The following is a 23,163-nucleotide window of genomic DNA, read 5'->3' as shown; positions in this document are numbered from 1 at the left end:
GAAAATAACCTCTCCCTCAACGTCAACAAAACAAAGGAGCTGATTGTGAACTTCAGACAGCAGAGGGAGCAGGCCCCTATCCACATCCATGGGACCGCAGTGGAGAAGGTGAAAGCTTCATGTTACTCAGCGTACACATCACTGACATGGTCCACTGACAGACAGTGTGGTGAAGGCGGCGCAACAGCACCTCTTCAACCTCAGGAGGCTGAAGAAATTCGACTTGGCCCCTAAGACCCTCAAACTTTTACAGATGCACAATTGAGAGCATCCTGTCGGGCTGTATCACCGCCTGGTATGGCAACTGCACCTCCAGCAACCGCATGGCTCTCCAGAAGGTGGTGCGGTCTGCCCAACGCACCACCGGGCGCATACTGCCTGCCCTCCAGGAAACATACAGCACCCAATGTCACAGGAASGCCAAAAAGATCAAGGACATCAACCCCCTGAGCCACGTTAACCCCGCTGTCATCCAGGAGCGGTCACTACAGGTGCATCAAAGCTGGGACAGAGAGACTGAAAAACAGCTTCTATCTCAAGGCCATCAGGCTGTTAAATAGCCATAACTAGCAGGCTACGACACGGTTACTTAGCCCTGCACCTTAGKGTCTGCTGCTCTATGRACAGTTGAAGTCGGAAGTTTACATAAACRCGTTTTAATGACTCCAACCTAAGTGTTTCAACCACTCCACAAATTTCTTGTTAACAAACTATAGTTTTGGCAAGTCGGTTAGGACATCTACTTTGTGCATGTCACAAGTCATTTTTCCAACAATTGTTTACAGACAGATTATTTCACTTATAATTCACTGTATCACAATTCCAGTGGGTCAGAAGTTTACATACACTAAGTTGACTGTGCCTTTAAACTGTGCCTGAAAATTCCAGAAAATGTCATGGCTTTTGAATCTTCTGATAGGCTAATTTACATCATTTGAGTCAATTGGAGGTGTACCTGTGGATGTATTTCAAGACCTACCTTCAAACTCAGTGCCTCTTTGCTTGACATCATGGGGAAATCAAAATAAATCAGCCAAGTCCTCAGAAAAAAAATTGTAGACCTCCATAGGTCTGGTTCATCCTTGGGAGCAATTTCCAAACGCCTGAAGATACCATATTCATCAGTACAAACAATAGTATGCAAGTATAAACACCATGGGACCATGCAGCCGTCATACCGCTCAGGGAGGAGACACGTTCTGTCTCCTAGAGATTAACATACTTTGGTGCGAAAAGTGCAAATCAATCCCAGAACAACAGCAAAGGACCTTGTGAAGATGCTGGAGGAAACGGGTACAAAAGTATCTATATCCACAGTAAAACGAGTCCTATATCGACATAACCTGAAAGGCCGCTCAGCAAGGAAGCCACTGCTCCAAAACCGCCATAAAAAAGCCAGACTACGGTTTGCAACTGCACATGGGGACAAAGATTGTACTTTTTGGAGAAATGTCTTCTGGTCTGATGAAACAAAAATAGAACTGTTTGGCCATAATGACCATCGTTATGTTTGGAGGAAAAAGGGGGAGGCTTGCAAGCCGAAAAACACCATACCAACCGTGAAGCACGGGGTGGCAGCATCATGTTATGGGGGTGCTTTGCTGCATGAGGGACTGGTGCACTTCACAAAATAGATGGCATCACAAGGAAGGAAAATTGTGTGGATATATTGAAGCAACATCTCAAGACATCAGTCAGAAAGTTAAAGCTTGATCGCAAATGGGTCTTCCAAATGGACAATTACCCCAAGCATACTTCCAAATTTGTGGCAAAATGGCTTAAGGACAACAAAGTCAAGGTATTGGAGTGGCCATCACAAAGCCCTGACCTCAATCCTATAGAAKATMTGTGMGCAGAACTGAAAAAGCYTMTGCGAGCAAGGAGGCRTACAAACCTGACRRAGTTACACCAGCTCTGTCAGGAGGAATGGGCCAAAATTCACCCAACTAATTGTGGGAAGCATGTGGAAGGCTACCCGAAACATTTGACCCAAGTTAAACAATTTAAAGGCAATGCTACCAAATACTAATTGTGTGTATGTAAACTTCTGACCCAGTGGGAATGTGATGAAAGAAAGAAATTATTCTCTCTACTATTATTCTGACATTTCACATTCTTAAAATAAAGTGGTGATCCTAACTGACCTAATACAGGGAATTTTTACTAGGATTAAATGTCAGGAATTGTGAAAAACTGTGTTTAAATATATTTGGCTAAGGTGTATYTAAACTTCCGACTTCAACTGTACATAGACATGGAATCACTGGGCACTTTAATAATGTTTACATACTGTTTTACTAATTTCATATGTATATACTGTATTTAGTTAATGGCACTCCGACATTGCTCATCCCAATATTTATATATTTATTAATTCCATTCTTTTACTTTTAGATGTGTGTGTCGTTGTGAATTGTTAGATATTACTGCACAGTTGGATCTAGGAACACAAGCATTTCGCTACACCCGTAKAAACATCTGCTAATTGTGTATGTGACCAATAAAATTCTATTTGATTTAATATGGTGTCAAATCCGAAATCCGATTCAAAAGTCAAACGAGCACTAGATGGTGCGCATGAGCAAGATGAAACATTGCGTAACGTAACACAATGTGGAAAAAGTCAAAGGGTTGGAATACTTTCTGAATGCACTGTATGTCTCAAGAGAAAAGAATTTGCCCTTATTAAACTTCCCAGATCATTTTCGATCAATGGATGTCGATTTAACTTGTTTTGACGGCTATAATTAAGCATGGTGTGGTATATGGCCAATATACTACGGCTAATGGCTGTTCTTAGGACACAGCCCTTAGCCGTGGTAGGCCAACATCTAATTTCAGGGAAAAGTCCACAATGGAACTGACATTAGTGTTGTGAYCTTGTGTGGCCTACCACTACGCAGCTGAGCCGTTGTTGCTCCTWGAWGTRTCCACTTCACAATAACAGCACWTACAGCTGACCGGYGCAGCTCTAGCAGGGRAGAKATTTGATCAACTGACTTGTTGGAAAGGTGGCATCCTATGACGGTGCCACGTTGAAAGTCAACTGAGCTCTTCAGTACAGGCTATTCTACAGCCAATGTTTTGTCTATGGAGATTGCATGGCTGTGTGTGCTCCTTGATTCTATACACCTGCCTGAAACATGTGTGGCTGAAATAGCCAAATCCACATACTTTTGTATATATAGTGTATTTCTGTATTTCATTTTCTATACATTTGCAAAAATTTCTAAAAACATTTTTCACTTTGTCATCATGGGGAATTGTGTGTAGATGGATGAGAATTCTACTTGTTTAAATACATTTTCAATTCAGGCTGTAACAATGTGGAATAAGGGGTGTGAAAACGTTCTGAAGTCACTGTAAATCATTGGTCGTGACATGCCTATCTGACCTCCTTTACTCGCATAATAAAGGTTAGATGATAACCTGGTTACAAAAAGATCTCACCATGTCAAAACGGACAACTTATCTGTCAGCATTCATAAAAGTGTACCAAAGCTTCCGGTTTCCATCATCTGTTGTGATTTTTTTTTTTACACATATGACTATACTCACATAACTGTGGATGGAAACATGGTTTATGACTGAGATGTATTTGTCCCACCTACATTATTAAGATGAATGCACTATGTTACCCTGGATAAGAGTCTGCTAAATGACTAAAATGTAAAATAATATGCTGCCAGAGATCCCATAGACTCCCATTGTGCTCAGACATGGTGATCTTAATACAGAGTGGCTTGGAGAAGAGACAGACAAGTACAAATACACAGAGGCTAATTTGTTAATTTATTTAAAATACAGAATATTTGCATTTAAAGCCAAAGCAACTATGCTGGGGGTAAAAATCACAAATTCTGTCTTTTGATTTCACTGCTATTTGAGTGCCAACAACAAAAATAAAAATAAACATTGATCTCATCTAAATAAAAGGTCAAATAACTTTTTTTTTTAAATCATAAAGACCTGGTGACCGGATGACATTGGAAAATGAGCTCATCTATTGATTGATAATGAGTAGACAATCAATAACAGACTCCTAACAATATGAAGGTCTCCAATTAGAAGCAGCAGGATCAATTCAAGGACATTGTGATGGAGCTAGCAACTGCACGGTCTGTCTGGTGCCAGGACAGAGTCCAGTCATAACAAAAACACTCAAAACCGATACATTTTTTATTTTTACACAGATTATTTCCCTTAAAATAGCAAGGTTTCTATCCAATTGGAGACAGATTTTAATGCGAATATTCTAAAATCTGCATTAAAAACAATCTTCATATTTTCCCACCTGGGATGAGTTTTCATAAATTGACTTGTTGATAAAATAATGTACGTGATGACACAGTGGCACATAATAACTTTTGCGCTTAAATTCCAATGTAACGTTAACAAATAAAAAAAACAATTAAAAAAAACAAAAGTTAAATGGGATTCCATCTTCTTTTCAACTCTGCTGACAGTTGTCACAAAACGTTTTGCGTTCTATAGTGAATGTGTCCCACTCTGGTCTTGGCAGTGCTCTCTAGCCACCAGCTCACAGATACAGTGCGGGTAAAACTACCTACATGATGAGATTATTATGGACAAAAGAGTGAGATTATTTTTACTTGTCAAAACGGCAGTCAAGCATCGATCATCATGTCACCAGAATAAGACCCTCAATATTTATTGGACAGGAGCATCAAGATCATTACTGTGCACCTTCACCACCCTGTGACGTTCCATCAGAACTTATTTCATCTGTAGTCTAATAAACTGCGTGGGTTTACCGAGTCGTAGTGGGAGGAGCACACAACATATCGCGTGACTCCAAGTTCACTTCGATATGATGGTTATTATAGCAATATTTGCGCAGAGGCATTTCCACTGCAATTTCCCGCATAAACACTTTTACAAAAAATAAAGATAAAAGATAAAGATCTGACGTTGTCAAGCATATTTTGTTCTGTTGGCAAATTTAATAATTACAATTCTTTCAATCCCACATGCACTTTACCGGCATTAAAAGGTTGGATGGAAACCTGGTTAGTTTTATTTGGCATTTTCCCCTTCACGTGGAGGAGCATGGAATGGGTCCATTCAAAAAATATATTGCTCATTGACAGGGTGACAATTATCTAGTTGTGACGCTAGATTACTACCGTTTAGCAGAAGCACTGCACAGACCTACCGTTTAGCAGAAGCACTGCACAGACCTACTGTTTAGCAGAAGCACTGCACTTGTGGAGTTTCAGATTCTGTCTATTTGCATAGGCCTTCCCACAGATGTCGCACACGAATGGTTTGACACCAGTGTGCACATGTCGCTCGTGATATTTTAGATGACTTGACTGGGTGAACCTTTTCCCACATTGATCACACTCAAACGGTTTCTCCCCTGTGTGAATGAGCATGTGAGCTTTAAGAGTAGGATTACTAAAGAAACCTTTCCCACAAACACTACATTGACATGGTTTCTTGCCTGTGTGAGTGACCATATGATTTTTTAGGGTATAACGTCTTGGAAAAACTTCCCCACAAATCTCACACTTAAAAGAAGGCTTTTCATCACCGTCTGTGTGCGTGTTTAGTTTATGTATGGTTAGGGTTCCGGACTGGGTAAAACTTTTCCCGCAAAGGTCACAGTGATATAGTTTCTCACCTGTGTGCGTTATCTCGTGTCTTTTGCAATTACCTGAGGAATGAAACTTTTTGCCACAAACGTCACACGCAAAGGGTTTTTCTTCCTTGTGTCTCCTCATGTGTTTATACAGATGGTCTCTTTTGGCAAAACATTTGCCACACACGTCGCAGACGAAGCATTTCTCTGGCGTTTCTCCAGGGTGGCTGGCTACCATGTGCTTTCTGAGAGCATGTCCATTGTTGAAACGTTGGCCACATACAGTACAGCTATGATCCTTCTCTTTATGAGTCATCATATGGGTTTTTAAGGACACAGCGGTGAAGAACGTTTTGCCGCAAGTCTCGCAGCAATACTTCCTCTCCCCGGAGTGTGTTCCCTGGTGATAAGACAATCCTTCTCTGGTCTTTAAGACCTTTGGGCAGGAAGAGCAGCTGAATGTCCTCTGCTTTACAATGCACTTGTGCCTTTCCCCTACAAACCTTTTTTCACACACTGCGCACGTGACCGTTTTCTCCGTTTTGTGACGTTTCTTGTGTGACTGCAAAGTACATTTCTGGCGGAACACCGCATCGCAATCGGTACAACTGAAGGTGTTCTCTTGGTGTTTAATGGAATGTTTCGCTAGCTGTTTAGCCAGATTAAAACCTTTCCCACAATGAGAGCATCTGAAAGATTTTGTATGGGACTGAAGGTGTCTCGTCAGATACCATTTCTCCTTGAAACATTTTCCACAGTGGGAACAGATGAGGGGCCCCTGGTGGGCGGCGTCTGCAGAATCTCCACATTGGACATCTTGCTCTTCTCCATCCCTACCTGCGTCTTGTTTGTCTGGTTCCGATGCAGATCTAGGTTGAATAGAAAAAAAAGGTTAAGACAAGAGGATTCTAATATCCCATAACTCTTTGCATAAATGAGGAAGAATTCTTTAAAAAAAGGGGGAAAAAAGGGAGATGTACTAGTTAGCAACAGCGCTGAATCTGTTTATTTTCCAAAAGCTACCATATGGAATTATTAGGGTTGTCCTAACATGGGTATCTTCAACCTAGATGCAGATGGCGCCTGAGGATCAAGGTGATCATCCTGGCTGGGATCGACCTCAGGGAGCCATTCCTCGTCTGATGAAGGTGAGGGTAGGGGAGCAAGGCCAGGATCCTCCTCCTGACTATCGGACTCAAAAGATCCCTCATCTGTAAAACAGAGAAGGTCATTGTGGTTGTTGCTGTGCAGAAGAAAAATCGGAGATGTAACTGGTTTCAGGAAACTAGGCATATGGCTCGCGTCACTACTTCACAGGAGAGGCATTTGAATGTAAACAAATTATATTTTGTTTATATTTTTTAAATCAAAAAAAAGTTTTTGGGCAGAAATGCCTTCTTGGAACATGTTAACTTTAATTTGCCTTAATAACAAACTTGTATYCCATCTGTAAATATGAATACAATTGTTATATTAGAAGCCTAGGTGGTTTAGCCACAGAAAAAGGGAGGAGCCTTCCCGCTAGCCATAATTGGCTGAGATAATGAATGGGCAGGACATGCCGAGAGATGAGTTTGGATTGGTCTGCCATGTAGCACGCTTGTGTCTATAACATGAGCTGGTCAGTATGTGTAGGTACTCCTAACGCAGCTTTGTTTTTAAAGATATCACGTAGTAGAACTACAAAAGTGTTGCTCTTCACTTTCTGGAGGACCGAGTTTTGAAATCAGTGGAATTAGGAGTATGATAGCTACGGAGAATGTAGAAAATTCTGSCGTTTGATTGCAAATATGCKGACGGAGTCAAAAAAGAGAACACATAGAATGCTGTTGTATAAAAAACCCGGCTCTGGATTACATCTTCAAACACCGTGACAGAGCGGGAGAAGTTTCCATCCATGTATCCATGCGTTTCCATCCATCCATCCACGGGTAAAATAGTCTAGCTAGCTACACTTTCAGATATGTTTCATCTTTGCCAGAAAGTAAATTCAAGTTAAAGCGTACTGTTAGCTAGCTAGCTAAAGTTACAAATAATATTACCACACGATTTTACATGTATCTAAGAGCCATTTGCATAGCTAGTTATAGCCTAATGTTAGCTAGTTGGTTAGCTACCCAGATTCATGCAGGGTAGCAACGTCACGAGTTGGGATTGTGGTTCATTGTTTATGTCAAAAAAATATTTTAAAGACTCCACTATGCAAGTAACAATTTCACTACACCTTCTGTATCCTGTACAAGTGACAAATAAACTTTTATTTGATATAGTATGTGTTTACCAGAGACGGTGATGTGTAGAACATGATCTGCACCAAAGTCACATGAGGCTATAACGTTTATCTCATTGGCCCGTGTCCCAAGTTCTAAAATTCTCCAGTAGAATGCCTTGCTTTTATTTCGTCGCACTCACAACCGTAAGCTATGTTCTGTAATTGGCTCACCGTTAACAAGTAAATAATGACCTTGTCGTAAGTTTATTTTCCTGTAATAATGAAGACACATGAGCTAAAAGTGAAGATGTTGTCAGCTATATGATATGGTCATTATTTGAACTGGCTAGCCATCTAACTAACGAGCTAGAAACGAACCAAAACATTGTTTAGAATGTTGCCTGGTTTGATAGATTGACATATACTGAAACATTTTTTTTTTTTAATGGGTGGTTTATTTGTGTTAAAATACACTAGTTATGCTATTTTGGATCACCAGGCCGGTGATGTCATGCAGCCTGTAGTTTTTGTGTTTATACTTTTTCATAAACGACAAGTTTGATTTTGGACAACAATAGAACGTTCATTATGTCACTGCTACAACTGTCAATAGACAGCCTTTAGTCTTGAAATCTTTGGTTGTTTAGTGCATGGCCTCACATGTGAATCCTTAAAGAGATGGGTGGGGCTAAGGCTTAAGAGGCTATGAACAATGCTGAATGGGTGTAGACAAAGTAGAGCTCTCCAATAGGTTTACTAAAACATTCAAGGGACATTTTCTCAAAAGTGAAATTACAAGTTTATCAACTTTCAAAGCAGGATTACTTTCCCATTGTTCCTCAACTGTAGTGTATGATATACCATTTTCTAGCTTTGAGTCTCTACTTTTATCCAATGTAAAAAAAAAAATATTTAAAAAAAATAAACAATTTCAAATTTTGCTACATAAGACTGAATCAAGCCGGTCGGTCACAAATTATTTAACTGTAGCAACAACAAAAATATGTACACAATGTTGTAATATAATTGATGTTACACAGGAATAGGAAACTGTACTTGGAACATCCATAGAGTTAAATAGGACTCTAGATGGATAAAACCTGTTTTGGCATGGACATTGCCATTTAGGGCTTCCACCATTTTTAAGTAGTCAACTGGGTGGGACTTCCTATGGTTAAGGAAGGATCACGATTTCATTCGGGTCATCAGGAGGGATCAGCCAATGAATTATACTTGGTCAACAAACATTCCATAACTGCAGGTTCCAGTAAATCGCCAACCTTGGCTTTATACCTGTTTAAACAACACAATCTAGGTGTCAGTAGTATACATACACTAGGCTGTATTCCGTTCCTTTTTTCCCTCTTGAAACTCCCCAGTCCTTAACAATTACAAGCATACGTAAAAAACACAACGCAGCCACCACTATGCTTGAAAAATGTGGAACTCAGTAATGTGTTGTATTTGCACCAAACATATCACTTTTGTATTCAAGACAAAAGGTTACTTGCTTTCACATTTGTTGCAGTTTTACTTTAGTGCCTTGTTGCAAACAGGATGCATGTTTTGGAATATTTGTATTCTGTACAGGCTTCCTTATCTACACTCTATCAATTACAGTGCATTTGGGTAGTATTCAGACCCCTTCACCTTTTCCACATTTTGTTATGTTACAGCCTTATTCTAAAATGGATTCATATAGTTTTCCCCCCCCTCATCAATACCCCATAATGACAAAGCATAAATAAGGTTAGAATTTTTTGCGCATTTACTACAACAAAAAAATTCACATAAGTATTCAGACCCTTTACACAGTACTTTGTTGAAGCACCTTTGGCAGCGAGTACAGCCTCGAGTCTTCTTGGCTGTGACGATACACTCTTGGCGCAGCGAGTACAGCCTCGAGTCTTTTTGGCTATGATGATACAAGCTTGGCACACCTATAGGATTTGATTTATATTTGGGGGAGTTTCTCCCATTCTTCTCTGTAGATCCTTGAAAGCTGTCAGGTTGGATGGGGAGCGTTGCTGCACAGCTATTATCAGGTCTCTCCAGAGATGTTGGATCGGGTTCAAGTCCGGGCTCTGGCTGGGGCAACTCAAGGACATTGAGACTTGTTCCGAAGCCCCTCCTGCGTTGTCTTGGCTGTGTGCTTAGAGTCGTTGTCCTGTTGGAAGGTGATCCTTTGCCCCAGTCTGAGGTCCTAAGCGCTCTGGAGCAGGTTTTCATCAAGGATCTCTCTGTAAGGATCTCTCTGATCTCTCTGTATCGTTCATCTTTCCCCCGATTCTGACTAGTCTCCCAGTCCCTGCCGCTGAAAAACACCCCCACAGCATGATGCTGCCACCACCATGCATCACCGTAGGAATGGTATTGGCCAGGTGTTGAGCGGTGCCTAGTTTCTGCCATAAATGAGGCTAGGCATTCTGGCCAAAGAGTTCAATCTTGGTTTCATCAGACCTGAGGAGCTTTTTCTCATGGTCTGACTGTCCTTTAGGTGCCTTTTGGCAAACTCCAAGTGGGCTGTCATGTGCCTTTCACTGAAGAGTGGCTTCCATCTGGCCACTCTAACATAAAGGCTTGATTGGTGGAGTGCTGCAGAAATGGTTGTCCTTCTGGAAGGTTCTCCCATCTCCACAGAGGAACTCTGGAGCTCTGTCAGAGTGACCATCGGGTTCTTGGTCACCTCCCTGACTAAGGCCCTTCTCCCCCGAATTGCTCCGTTTGGCCAGACGGCCAAGTCTAGGAAGAGTCTAGGTGGATCGAAATGTCTTCCATTTAAGAATAACAGAGGGCACTGTGTTCTTGGGGACCTTCAATGCTGCATACCTTTTTTGGTACCCTTCCTCAGATCTGTGCCTCGACACAATCCTGTCTCAGAACTCCTTTGACCTCATGGCTTGGTTTCTGCTCTGACATGCAGTCAACTGTGCAGTGGTGGGAAAAGTATGCAATTGTAAATGTACGCGAAAGTAAAGATCACTTTTACTTGATTCATTTTCTATTAAGTGAAAGTCACCCAGTAAAATACTACTTGAGTAAAAGTCTAAAAGTATTTGGTTTTAAATATACTTACGTATCAAAAGTAAAAAATAATTTAAAATTCCCCCCCAAAAATTGAGACGGATAGCCAGTGGTACGCTAACACTCCGACATAATTTACAAATTAAGCATTTGTGTTTAGTGAGTCTATCAGATCAGTGGCAGTAGGGATGACCAGGGATGTTCTCTCCATAAGTGTGTGAGTTGGACCATTTTCTGTCCTGCTAAGCATTCAAATGTAACAAGTACTTTTAGGTGTGAGGGAAAATGTATGGAGTAAAAAGTACATTATTTTCTGCATGAATGTAGTGAAGTAAAAGTTGTCAAAAATATAAAATATTAAAGTACAGATGCCCCCAAAAAACTTCTTAAGTAGTACTTTAAAAATATGTTTACTTAAGTACTTTACACCACTGCAACTGTGGGACCTTACAGTACCTTTTCAAGTCCAATCAATTGAAGGGTATAATTATTTGCTGGATATTGGTGGGAACTGAAACACACTGTCATGCACGTCGATCCAGAGCAGCCCAAACTTGCTCAATGGGTGACATGTCTGGTGGGTGACATGGAAGAACTGGGACATTTTCAGCTTCCAGGAATTGTGTACAGATCCTTGCAACATGGGGCCGTGAACTAATCATGCTGAAACAGGAGGTGATGGCAGCGGATGAATGGCACGACAATGGACCTCAGGATCTTGTCACTGTCTCTCTGTGCATTCAAATTGCCATCGATAAAATGCAAGTGTTAGCTGTCCGTAGCTTYTGCCTGCCCATACGATAACCCCACCGCCACCACGGGGCACTCTGTTCACAAGGTTGACATCAACAAACCACTCACCCACATGACGCCATAAACGTGGTCTGCGGTTGTGAGGCCGGTAGGACGTACTGCCAAATTCTCTAAAATGACATTGGAGGTGGCTTATGGTAGAGAAATGAACATTCAATTCCCTGGGAATAGCTCTGGTGGACATTCCTGCAGTCAGCATGCCTAATGCATGCACCCTCAAAACTTGAGACATCTGTGGCCTTGTGTTGTGTGACAACTGCACATTTTAGAGTGGCCTTTTATTGTCCTCAGCACAGGGTGCACCMGTGTAATGATCATGCTGTGTAATCAGCTTCTTGATATGCCACAACTGTCAGGTGTATGGATTATCTTGGCAAAAGAGAAATGCTCACTAACAGGGATGTAAACTAAATGTCTGGGATCTTTTATTTCGGTTCATGAAACATGGGACCAACACTTAATTAAAGCAAGTCTAAGATCGGTAAATACATTCTATGTGCGCTAGTTCTATGCTTACCTTAAGTTCAGTTTTTGCTTCTTACTTTCAGGCAAATACAATATTTTAGTGGTACAATGATTCTTTACACTATATGTAACAGTATAACTTTATGGCGTCCCCTCGCCCTGACCCGGGCGCGAACCAGGGACCCTCTGCACACATCAACAACGGTCGCCCACGAAGCATCGTTACCCATCGCTCCACAAAGGCAGCGGCCCTTGCAGAGCAAGGGGCAACACTACTTCTAGGTTTCAGAGCAAGTGACGTAACTGATTGAAACGCTACTAGCGCGTACCCGCTAACTAGCTAGACATTTCACATCCGTTACATATACTTGCTTGTTATGTCACAAACTGAAATAAAGCAAACTATTCTAATTTTAGCAAACAGCAAACGGTGGAGCGGTTCCTTCATAGAGCATCTTTAAATTCAGGCTGTAACAATAAAATGTGGATAAGGTCAACGAGCGTGAATACTTTCTCTAGGCAAAGAGATATCTCTATCATTCTCTATGCGCTTCCCATGCTCTCACAGACTCTGTAATGGGACAAATACAATGTTGCGTCCTTTAACTCTCTCTTATGGGAACATCCACAACCATACATTAACAATCAATTTTAAAAAAACAACCACAAATGACTCACCCTTTACGGCTCCTTTTTGAGTCTCAAATGCTTCTCTAATATCTCCTGGATAGATTATAATTACACGTGATTTTACTTCTGGGTTATGCAAGTTTACTGCTTCTCCACCACTTGTGCCTTCTCCACCAGTCTTCTCCACCGCTCTCACCTCCATCTCGTCCACAGTCATTAGTAATGATATTTTCTCCATCGAGCTTTTACGCAACACTTCCATGAATGACGCAAACTCTATCTGAAATATTAATAACAACAACAATTGACTGAATTACTGATACCGTCACTGACCATTCAACATACACACTCATTGCCTCGTTTATAGAACATCTGAAGAAATATCTTCCAGACCAGGGCTATCCTACTCTGTTCCTGGAGKGCTACCCTCATGTAGGGTCTCGTTTCAACCCCAGTTGTAACTCACATGAGAACACGGTGCGCTAGATTAGGGTTGGAGCGAAACCCCACGGGACGGTAATGCTCCAGGAACAGGGTTAGGGAACTCTGTTATTGGCTAACATTAGATAGCTAAATGTCAAAAAAAAAGTATCCATAGAGAATGACAGAGGCCTCTAGTAACCAACAGGACGATTTAGCATGGGCAGSGACATTTAAAGATTCCACCATGCTCCTGACATTTTAAAGTAGTCAACTGCGTGGGGTTTCCTATGGGTTGTAGCCTCAATGGCGCTACCCATGCAGTCACAGACCCGAGTATGGCACATATATAAAAAATGAGTCCTCTATCCATCTCTACGGTTTGATCACAGATTATTGGTTTGATGATACACTTCTCACTCACTTTGTTGGTTGTATTCACACGCTCCATTTCTCTCTTCAGGAAACGATTGTCTTTATTCTCCAAAACAGCAGCACACACGTCGAGAAGTCGCTCCATCTCGCTAACTGTTGATTCAACTAATAACCCCATAATTTGGGATAACTGTGTCTGAAATATATCTGTGCTCGACATGACTGCTAGCTAGTTATCTCAGAAATAGCCTACTTTGAAAATGTGTAGTTTGCTTCTTTTCCGCTGTCTAATGTTTCCGGCCTTACGCTGTATTATTGTCCGAAATGAAACACGCAATGGAGAATAAATGTTCCTACCATTTTCTGTAACATTGGGTTTATTCACTAGGAACCAACCGAAACGGCGAGGGACCTACCTGAATTAGTCCAGTAGAAACTCTAGTTTCCGTTGCAAAACGTATATTACTAATCATTACAGCCCTGGTGAACATGTTGTATGTAGAATTAGGATACACAATGCGCTCCTATCAGTGGCGTGGAATTTGTTASATAATTAAACATACACATTTGTCATAAGTAATTCAAAACTAATACCGTGATGTATTGAAAAATACACATATTGTGAGCTGACAAAAATTAAGACAAAGGTGTTGCTCACAGTGTTACTTAAAAAAAAAAAAAATCTTTAACCTTTATTTAACCAGGAAGGGCTCATTGAGATTTAAAATCTCTTTTTCAAGAGCGTCCTGGCCAAGATAGGCAGCACCAAGTCATTACAAAAATTACAGACAGACAACATGAAAAACTACAAGTAATCTAGTAAAAACCATTGAATTCACAAGAGTATAACAAAATAAAAAACAGCAAATTAAAAACTAAAGCCAGATGTCAGCTGCGGATAAATGTGGTTGTCTTTATATTCTCATATTTCAATCGTAGGCCTTTTGTTATGATGCTGCAACAGTTAAGACTAGAGTCCTTCATTGTAACAATTACGAAGTGGACTCCCTGCATCTGTTTTGGAAAAAGCTGAGGGATATGGGCCTTGAGAAATGTAACCACTCTCAAATTCATAGACAGAGCTATGGATGCAAAGACTGACCATCCATGATATCAAAATGATAGTTTTAACCATGTTTTGAGGCTAACGCGGTGTTTGTTTACATTTACATTGTTTATAAAAATTGGAGTAAAACAAGCTTTTGTGTTCGATCTGCTGGGGTACAGGAGATTAACTAAGCTCATGAAGCATTTATACAATAGTCTATTGTATAAATATCATACAATAAAATATATCATGAATTTATAAATTATTCATGTAGAGAGACTAAGGATTCTAGCTTTAAATTAGCATAGAAAATATTGTAAACTGCATAATTTTTGTGTCCAACAGTTCTCCACTGTTAGCATTGACCCCGGGGCAGCCTTAAACATTACTCTAGTCCAGGCTCCAGAGGATAATCTCAGTGATTAATAACAGTGATATGTCATATACCGTTTCCAGTTACTAATAATTTCAGGATTAGATTGTCTCTAGAGCATAATGGGTCGGTTTCCCAGACACAGATTAGTCCAGAGCAGGACTAAAAGTTGTTCTAAATATAATATTTAATTTTAGTTCCGGACTACTCTGCGTCTGGGAAACCCACCCGATAGGTCTACCAGGGACAGAGTATTTATTGTAGTGAACTACATTTTTTTTAGTGGGTACCTTACAAAACAACATTTTAGAAGAGTGTTTTGCTTTAAGAATAACGTATTTATTATGTCACACCTCAAGAAAAACGTCAGTCTGGTACATCAATGAGGTGCTTTTGGGCGCTACAGTAGGTTTTCTGATTGAATCAATATTCAATTTGCCTGAAAAGAAAACAAAGAATGCACACGTTTGAAAAGAAGAGATGCTGCACCACAACCAATTGTTTTTTCAACATCACTGGCTGATAGGTTGTGTGTGTGTGTGGTGTGTGTTGTGTGTGTGTGTGTGTGTGTGTGTGTGTGTGTCTGTGTGGTGTGGTGTGTGTGTGTGTGTGTGTGTGTGTGTGTGTGTGTGTGTGTGTGTGTGTTGATGTTGTGGTGTGTGTGTGTGTGTGTGTGTGTGTGTTGTGGTGTGTGTTGTGTGTGTTTGTGTGTGTGTGTGTGTGTGTGTGTGTGGTGTGTGTGTGTGTGTGTGGTGTGTGTGTGTTGTGTGTGGTGTTGTGTGTGTGTGTGTGTGTGCTTGCATGCATCTGTGTGTGTGTGTGCTTGTGTGTGTGTGTGTGTGTGCGCGCACGCATGTGAGTGTGTTTGGGTGTGTGAGACTCAGACCCTGCATTTGAGAGGAAAATATATCTGTCATTGGTATGTGAATATGATTAGAGAATATGGAGTGCCTCTCTTGATAGATAAAAACCAGTGAAACCTATCTTCTACAGGTAATGAACTATATTTATGACCTTACTGATAAGCAGTTATAGCTCACAGACATCTGCATACACATACAGTGGAATAATAGTGGGTATTATTAATATCATAAAAAATACTTACGATATATTGTCATGACTTTTAGGAACCACTGGTGTGGGCAAAAATGGAATTCCTTCAGCTAGTTCTGTAGAGCATCCAGTCCTCTAAAATACATAGTGTGTGTGTGTGAGTGTGTTGTGTGTCTGTGTGAGTGTGTGATTGTGTGTGAGTGTGTGTGTGTGTGGTGGTGAGTGTGTGTGTGTGTGGTTGTTGGGGTGTGTGGTGTGTGTGTTGTGTGTGTGTGTGTGTGTGTGTGTGTGTGTGTGTGAGTGTGGTGTGTGTGTGTGAGTGTGTTGTGTGTTGTGTGAGTTGTGGTGTGTGGTAGATGGGAAACGGGAGGTACATAACGACTCCAACGACTCCAACACAGTTAGTGCTTTATTCACCATGTGTTTTGTAACTGAATGGTGCTTCTGTGAGGTTGCTGTTGTGTTGCTAATTATCACGTAGCTCTGTAATTATCTCTAATTGGGGTCAAAGCCTCTCGTTTAGTTCTAAAGCGTATGTGTGTGTGTGTGTGCATGTGTGTGTGTTTGTCTGTGTCTCTGTGTGTGTCTGTGCGTTCGTATGTGTGTGTCAGCACCTCTCAGAGAGAGAGAGAGAGACATTCTCCACAGCATTTCAGTTCCATGCTCCATTTAATAGAAGACAGTTTTCATGAATCATTATTTGTTTCTCGACTGGAGCCGAGCTGTTACTGAAGTCCACAGTCTTCTTTTTCTCTCATTATCCTTATCTTTTAAAGCTTAGCGAACAGGAAATAAAATGACATGTCAATACATCTGTCTCCTGGGTTGACCCATGTTGACCTTTGGTTAGTTCACAGTTAAGAGTTTCTCCATGCCTTTTATTGCACCAAACAAGGAGCTTTTAATAGGAAATATGTGGGGAGCTGGTACATCTATGATTCCCAGAAAGTGTTTCATACAAAATATGAATGACATATCCACATTCAAACGTCCACTCAGCTACTCTCAATAACCTACTCAACACATTATTTCTTCTCGATTCTTTGGTTCAGGGCTGGCTCCAGCCATAAGCGACATAAGCAATCGCTCAGGGGCCCCCTGCCACAAGCAGATTGACATAAAGTGTAGTCAACTTTGTTCTTAGGGCAGAAATAATCTGGTTGGTTTAGAACAAATCTGATTGGTTATTAAAAAGGTAAATGGGCGGAGTTTAACAGATGCACAACTTTTGCAAACATGGCAGAGGTTTGAAGTGAGAATCTTGAAAATAAAACTTTGAGTTAGTGTTTTTAAAACAAAATTTATTAATCATTGTTGTGTTACAGTAGTCAGACAAATAAGACAATATCTCTTAGATACAACTGGTCTGCTGACTTGAAGCAAAGTGTAAAATGTAGCAAGCTAGCAGCAACATGCTAAACTAGTCAGTGCAAGTTCTTAGCCTCTTAGCTACTCATGTTGAATGAATAAATAGAGTTAGCTAGCTAGGTCTCAAATATACAAGTAAGTCAGCTAACAATTGCTTTCTTGACATGTTAAGTTGAATAAGGCTTATGAACTTAAATAAAACAGGCAATGGACAGTTATCCTGCCGCGGGGGCAGCAAAGCTAAATGCTCAGCTAAACAGAGCTAGTTGGCTAGCAAATACCTATTTCTTACTAATGTTGAGTCATAAAATATAGCTAGCTAGCTAGGTGTCAAATATGCCAGTAAATGAGAAAATGATAAGAAGCAAGAATAAAATATTAATTTTAATAAACTATAAATCGTAATGCTGATCCAGGGGCATTATTGTTAGTTTGGGTGAAGATAACCATAGGATATATTTTAGATACTTATTGCATGAATTAAAAACATTTGCTTGAAGTCTGCCTTTATGGCACAAAATTGATCTTAACCCAAACTAACATTACTTCCCCTTGGGGAAGCATTTAAACAGTGCATTCCAATGGCTMCCCCGAGGGCAGTAAATACTTTAGTATTATCTTTTGTGCTTGAAGTGCCCTGATGGCCTTAAGTGACCTTTTCAAGTGATCTTTTTCAAATTTCAATACAGCAAATGTAAGCTGACTTACTTGTATATTTGACACCTAGCTATCTAGCTAGCTCTATGTATTAATTCAACATACGTAGCTAAGAGGTTGCTAAATGCTTAGCTAGCTTGCTTGCTCTGATTATCTTAGCATGTTGCTGGTAGCTTGCTACATTTTACTTTTTGCTTCAAGTCAGAAGACCAGTTGTATCTTAGAGATATTGTTACATGAAGTCTGATTATTGTAACACAATAATGATTTTAAATTATTTTCGAACTTGTAATTCAACATTTCATTTACAAGATTCTCAGTTCAAACCTCCACCATGTTTTCAAAAGTTGTGCATCTGTTAAACTCCACCCATTGACCTTTAAGAAACCAATCGGATTTGTTCTGCCACAAACCAATCAGATTCTTTCTGACCTTAGAACAAAGTTGACTACACTTCATGTCAATCTGCCGTCTGCAAAGGCAATAAATAAAAAATATATAAAAATGTGAAACTCAGTCGAGGTCTCAACTTAGAGAATAGTAGAATACACAAGTCGCAATGTGGTTGCGCATCATCAGTTTTTCTCTTGTTATTGTCAGTCACTGACGGTCACTCAATTAGCTATATCAGCAAAAAAATATATAATTTGTAAGTTAGTCTAGCCAGCTAATCATAGCCGAATACCGACAGGGCACACATGGAGGTGTGCCCAGGGGCCCTGACCTCAAGTTTAAAGGTTTATTAGTTGTATGTACAGGATACACATGGTATACACACTGTCCAACGAAATGCTTACTTGTAGGTTCCTTCTCGACAATGCAACGACAATAAGAAATAATACAAGATGAGAATACGAACATAAATTAAATGACTCAGTAAAATAGAATAAATATTTTAGCATAAGTATAATACAGGAAGGGACCATTTATTGTACAATATTTACACGTGTAACAGGGGAGGGGGGAAGTGTTTAAATGGTGCACTATTAGCTATAGTAAATAAGAGTCTGGTAGCAGCAGTTTGTGAATGAATGTGTGCTGTGTGTGTGTGGTGTGTGTGTGTGTGTGTGTGTGTGTGTGTGTGTGTGTTGTGTGTTTGTGTGTGATGTGTGTGGGTGTGTGTGTGTGGTGTTGGTGTGTGTGTGTGGTGTGTGTGTGTGGGTGTGTGTGTGTGTGTGTGTGGTGTGTGTGGTGTTGTGTGGGTGGCAGCTGCAGGGTGCATGTGACGCGTCTACTGCAGTAGTGCCTAGGTAGAGCAAAGTTGCAACGCCCGCTTACCACGTGCTTGCATACTCTCTCTTACAGCTCGCTGCCGCCGGGCTAGCCCTTGTGGTGAATTGGGGAGCAGCTTCATGCACAAGTCCTCCCTTGCCGGTACAAAGCCTCTCCATGACTAAGACTCCTGTCGGGCCTCCTCGCCGCGGCACACGTTAACTGGTTGTCTTGAAACTCTAGGCTAACCGGCAGGGGGATGTCGGAGCAGCAGTGGGCACCAGAGATGCGTCTGTACAGGCCCACCTCTGTGTGGACACGTCCTGGCAGCCATCAACCACTGCCCCGCTGCCTTGTGGGTTAGTCTGGTACGACAAGGGCTAGGGGAGAACACCCTGAGAGAAAAGCAGCGTACTGGTGGCGCGCGGTATGCGGAAGCGGACAGACTGGGGAATCAGGCAGCCTCCTGCAGCTGTGGAAGATACTGGTCTTCCTGGGTGTCTCCCTTGTCACTGGAATTGATTCTTCCTACAGTGAAGTAGTGTTCGTGGGGATTGCGCACCCTCAGCAGCACTTTGAATAACTTCCTTTGTGCAGGTATCCACTTCTGACCTCAGGTGAAGCCATCAACCGGGAAACCGGACTAAAGTCTGGTGGCATTGGGGTATCTGGTGATGGGGGCAGGAGTGAATGCACCGGAAATATGCAGTGAAGTGAATGCACCGGTGTGAGTCTGTGTGGGTGTGTGTGGGTGTGTGTGTGCCAAGGTGTGGAGAGTCCATTTAAAGTTTTCAGCAGTCTGATGGCTTGTAGATAAAACTGTCTCCGAGCCTGTTGATATCAGACCTCGTGCTCCAATACCGTCTGTCTGATGGTAAGGGAGTGAAGAGCTCATGGCTGGCGTCTGTGGGGTCCTTGATGATGCTTCGGGACATTCTCAGGCATCGTTTCAAGTAGATGTCCTGGATGGGGGAGAGCATGGCCCCAGTGGCAAAATCTCCACCCCATGGCAAAATTGGTAGAATTGTAGGAAATTAGCTGTGAAATTGCACATTTGTTCTCTCTACCATATGGCAAAATGAGTGAAATTGCATGAAATGTGTTATAAAATTGCTAAACTTCTCTACTCCCCGTGGCAAAATGTGTAGAATTGCAGGAAATGTATTTTAAAATGTACATTTTTCTCTCTCGCTTAGGGCACCCAAATAGCTTTGGTGGCCAGTGTTTTTTGCAATGGTGTTTTTGAATTAACATTGGCTTAACATGTATTATTTTCAGACTAAATGAATGAAGGGTCAATGCAGTATTAGTTATGACTAGTTGGTCTGACAGGTGATGCTTTAGAGTGCTATAAACCAGGCAGGTTAGTGATGCACCCAATGGGACAGGTTCAGCATGACTGCCTTTCATAGCTGTTCAGGACAGGTTCAGCCTGGCTGCCTTTCATAGCTGTTCAGGACAGGTTCAGCCTGGCTGCCTTTCATAGCTGTTCAGGACAGGTTCAGCAGTATTTAGAGATACTGATATACTGAGAGCAGATAGTAGAGATACTGATAGCAGAGAGTATATATACTGATAGCAGAGAGTAGAGATACTGATAGCAGAGATAGCACTGATAGCAGAGAGTAGAGATACTGATAGCAGAGATAGCAGTCCTTAGGCTTCGAGAGTTTCCTGAAACCAACTGTCTGCGAATCTCCCTTCTGGCTTTTTTAGTGACCACACCCGTTCCCCTGAGCACAAACCCACCCCGGGCGCCCCCTTCCCCCTTCACCTCACCATTCACTACCGAGGGAGGGAGAGAGTGACGTGGGGTATACCCGTTGTTACGCACACAATGGAGATACCATACATTATTCTGTGATAACACTGAATACTATATGAGACTGGGCCCCTTACATCACTTCTATCTCTAGTCCTCTATAGAACAAACAACACATTGGAATATCCACCATCTATGCTAAAACTGATCACAAGACTGATGTCTATTTTCAATCAAACCACTATCAACCCACTAAGGGCAAACCCACCTATTTCAACCACTATCACAACCACTTATCAACCACGATCCAAACCACAGTCAAACCCACTATCAAACCACTATCAAACCCATATACAACCACTATACCAACCCAACACCACTACCCATCAAAAAACACACTAAACCAACATCAAAAACCCACACATATCCAAACCCCACTATGCAACACACTACACAACCACTCAAACCTATCAAACCTATCAAAACCCTACTATCAAACCCCATACACTATCCTAACACCACTACCCTAACAACCCACGTCATCAAACCCACTATCAAACCACTATCAACCACTATCAAACCCGACTATCAAACCCTATGCAAACCACTCTCAACCACTACAACCACCATACTCGAACAAGACCACATCCCAAACCACTAGATCAAACCCACATCAAAAACCATATCTCAAACCACACTCAAACCCCTATAACAAACCCCACATATCAAAACCCCTATCAAACCACCTCATCAAAAACACGTATCAACCCACATCACAACCACAAAACCCATATCAACGGCTGGAAGGGTATTACTCAATCATGTGCGAGGTCCTGAATAACTGAAGGAGAAGATGGGAATCGACTGGTCTTACCCAGCACACGGCCAAACACACACACACACACGCACCAGCGCACGCAGCACAGCAGACCGACGAGCACGCACACCACACACACACACACCCAAAATACACACACAACACACAACCACACCCACAACACACCACAACACCAAAACCTCCCATACCATCCAAACCACAATTCTACGACTGTCCGCTACCCCCACACCCGAATCCTTATCTCAATAGGGTAATACTATGCACAATTTAAACACTTGCCCCCCACACACAGAGACGACACGCACAACACCACAAACAAACACACACGCCTGGTCTTAGCTCTTGGACAGCGTGAGGTAAGCCGCTAGACTCAATAGTGGCAAACACTAGCTTCACAGGAGACACGCACGTGAGATATCCGCTAGCTTATCTCTGAGCTCTGCTATTCTCAGCTGCGGAGATAAGGTGTAGACTGATGTGATGCGCAACGCACACGAACTTGGAAAAATCTGAAATGTAAAAAAGTCTAAATAATATATGCAAAACATATTTTTTCAACAAGAAGTAGTTCAGCCTTAGCCTTACTCAGTTCTTATTTAGCACAAGACGTAGTAGACCGCCTGTAGCACCGGAGCCAGCATTTTTTTATCAGAAAACCCCCCTCAGCTAGCTACTGATTATACACTACTACTCTAACCTACTGCACTAGTCAGTAATCTCTACTCCTCTCCTATCTCTGCTATCAGTATGGTCTACTCTCTGCTATCAGTATCTCTACTCTCTGCTAACAGTATCTCTCTCTTGCTATCATATCTCTACACTCTGCGACTTATCCAGTATCTTTACTCTCTCCTATCTCTGCTATCAGTATATCTACTCTCTGCTACAGTTATCTCTACTCTTCTGCGATCAGTATCTCTACACTCTGCTATTCAGTATTCTCTACTCTTCTGCTAATTCAGTATCTCTACTCTCTGGCTTTCTCTGCTATCATTTACTCTACTCTCTGCTATCAGTATTCTCTACTCTCTGCTATCAGTTATATCGACTCTCTGCTATCAGTATTAATCTACTCTGCTGCTATCAGTTATCGTTTAATATCTGCATCAGTGCTTTCTCTGCTTTCAGTATATCTACTCTCTTGCTATTCAGTATCTCTATATCAGTATATCTACTTCTGCTATCGTATCTCTACACCTGCTATCAGGATCTCTACTCTCTGGTATCAGTAATCTTACGATCTGCTATCAGTGGTCTCTACTCTCTACTTTCAGTGCTATCTTCTGCTATCTAGGAATTCTCTATCTT

General features: G+C 41.4%; 1 protein-coding gene across 1 annotated transcript; it reads right to left on the bottom strand.

Annotated features, from left to right (window-relative positions):
- Window positions 1–4,663: 4,663 nt before the first annotated feature.
- Window positions 4,664–13,856, bottom strand: LOC111973355 (oocyte zinc finger protein XlCOF6-like). Its single transcript, XM_024000699.2, has 4 exons — window positions 13,594–13,856; window positions 12,798–13,029; window positions 6,657–6,816; window positions 4,664–6,474 (listed from the first exon to the last, which is right to left on the bottom strand). Exons 1-4 carry the CDS (start codon window positions 13,762–13,764, stop codon window positions 5,202–5,204), a joined length of 1,836 nt encoding a protein of 611 aa, XP_023856467.1. The 5' UTR covers window positions 13,765–13,856; the 3' UTR covers window positions 4,664–5,201.
- Window positions 13,857–23,163: the final 9,307 nt, after the last annotated feature.

The sequence above is a fragment of the Salvelinus sp. IW2-2015 genome, linkage group LG14 (assembly GCF_002910315.2).
Source record: "Salvelinus sp. IW2-2015 linkage group LG14, ASM291031v2, whole genome shotgun sequence".
Classification (NCBI taxonomy): domain Eukaryota; kingdom Metazoa; phylum Chordata; class Actinopteri; order Salmoniformes; family Salmonidae; genus Salvelinus; species Salvelinus sp. IW2-2015.
This window is presented reverse-complemented; position numbering and strand designations above follow the sequence as displayed.

Bases quoted from the DNA above. Each gene is read 5' to 3' on its own strand.
- LOC111973355 (XM_024000699.2), bottom strand. From the start codon at position 13,764: ATGTCGAGCACAGATATATTTCAGACACAGTTATCCCAAATTATGGGG. The intron at 13,030-13,593 runs GTGAGTGAGAAG...TTAATATTTCAG, and splicing joins GTGTGAATACAACCAACAAA to ATAGAGTTTGCGTCATTCAT. The intron at 6,475-6,656 runs GTTAGGACAACC...TATTCAACCTAG, and splicing joins TCTAGGTTGAAGATACCCAT to ATCTGCATCGGAACCAGACA.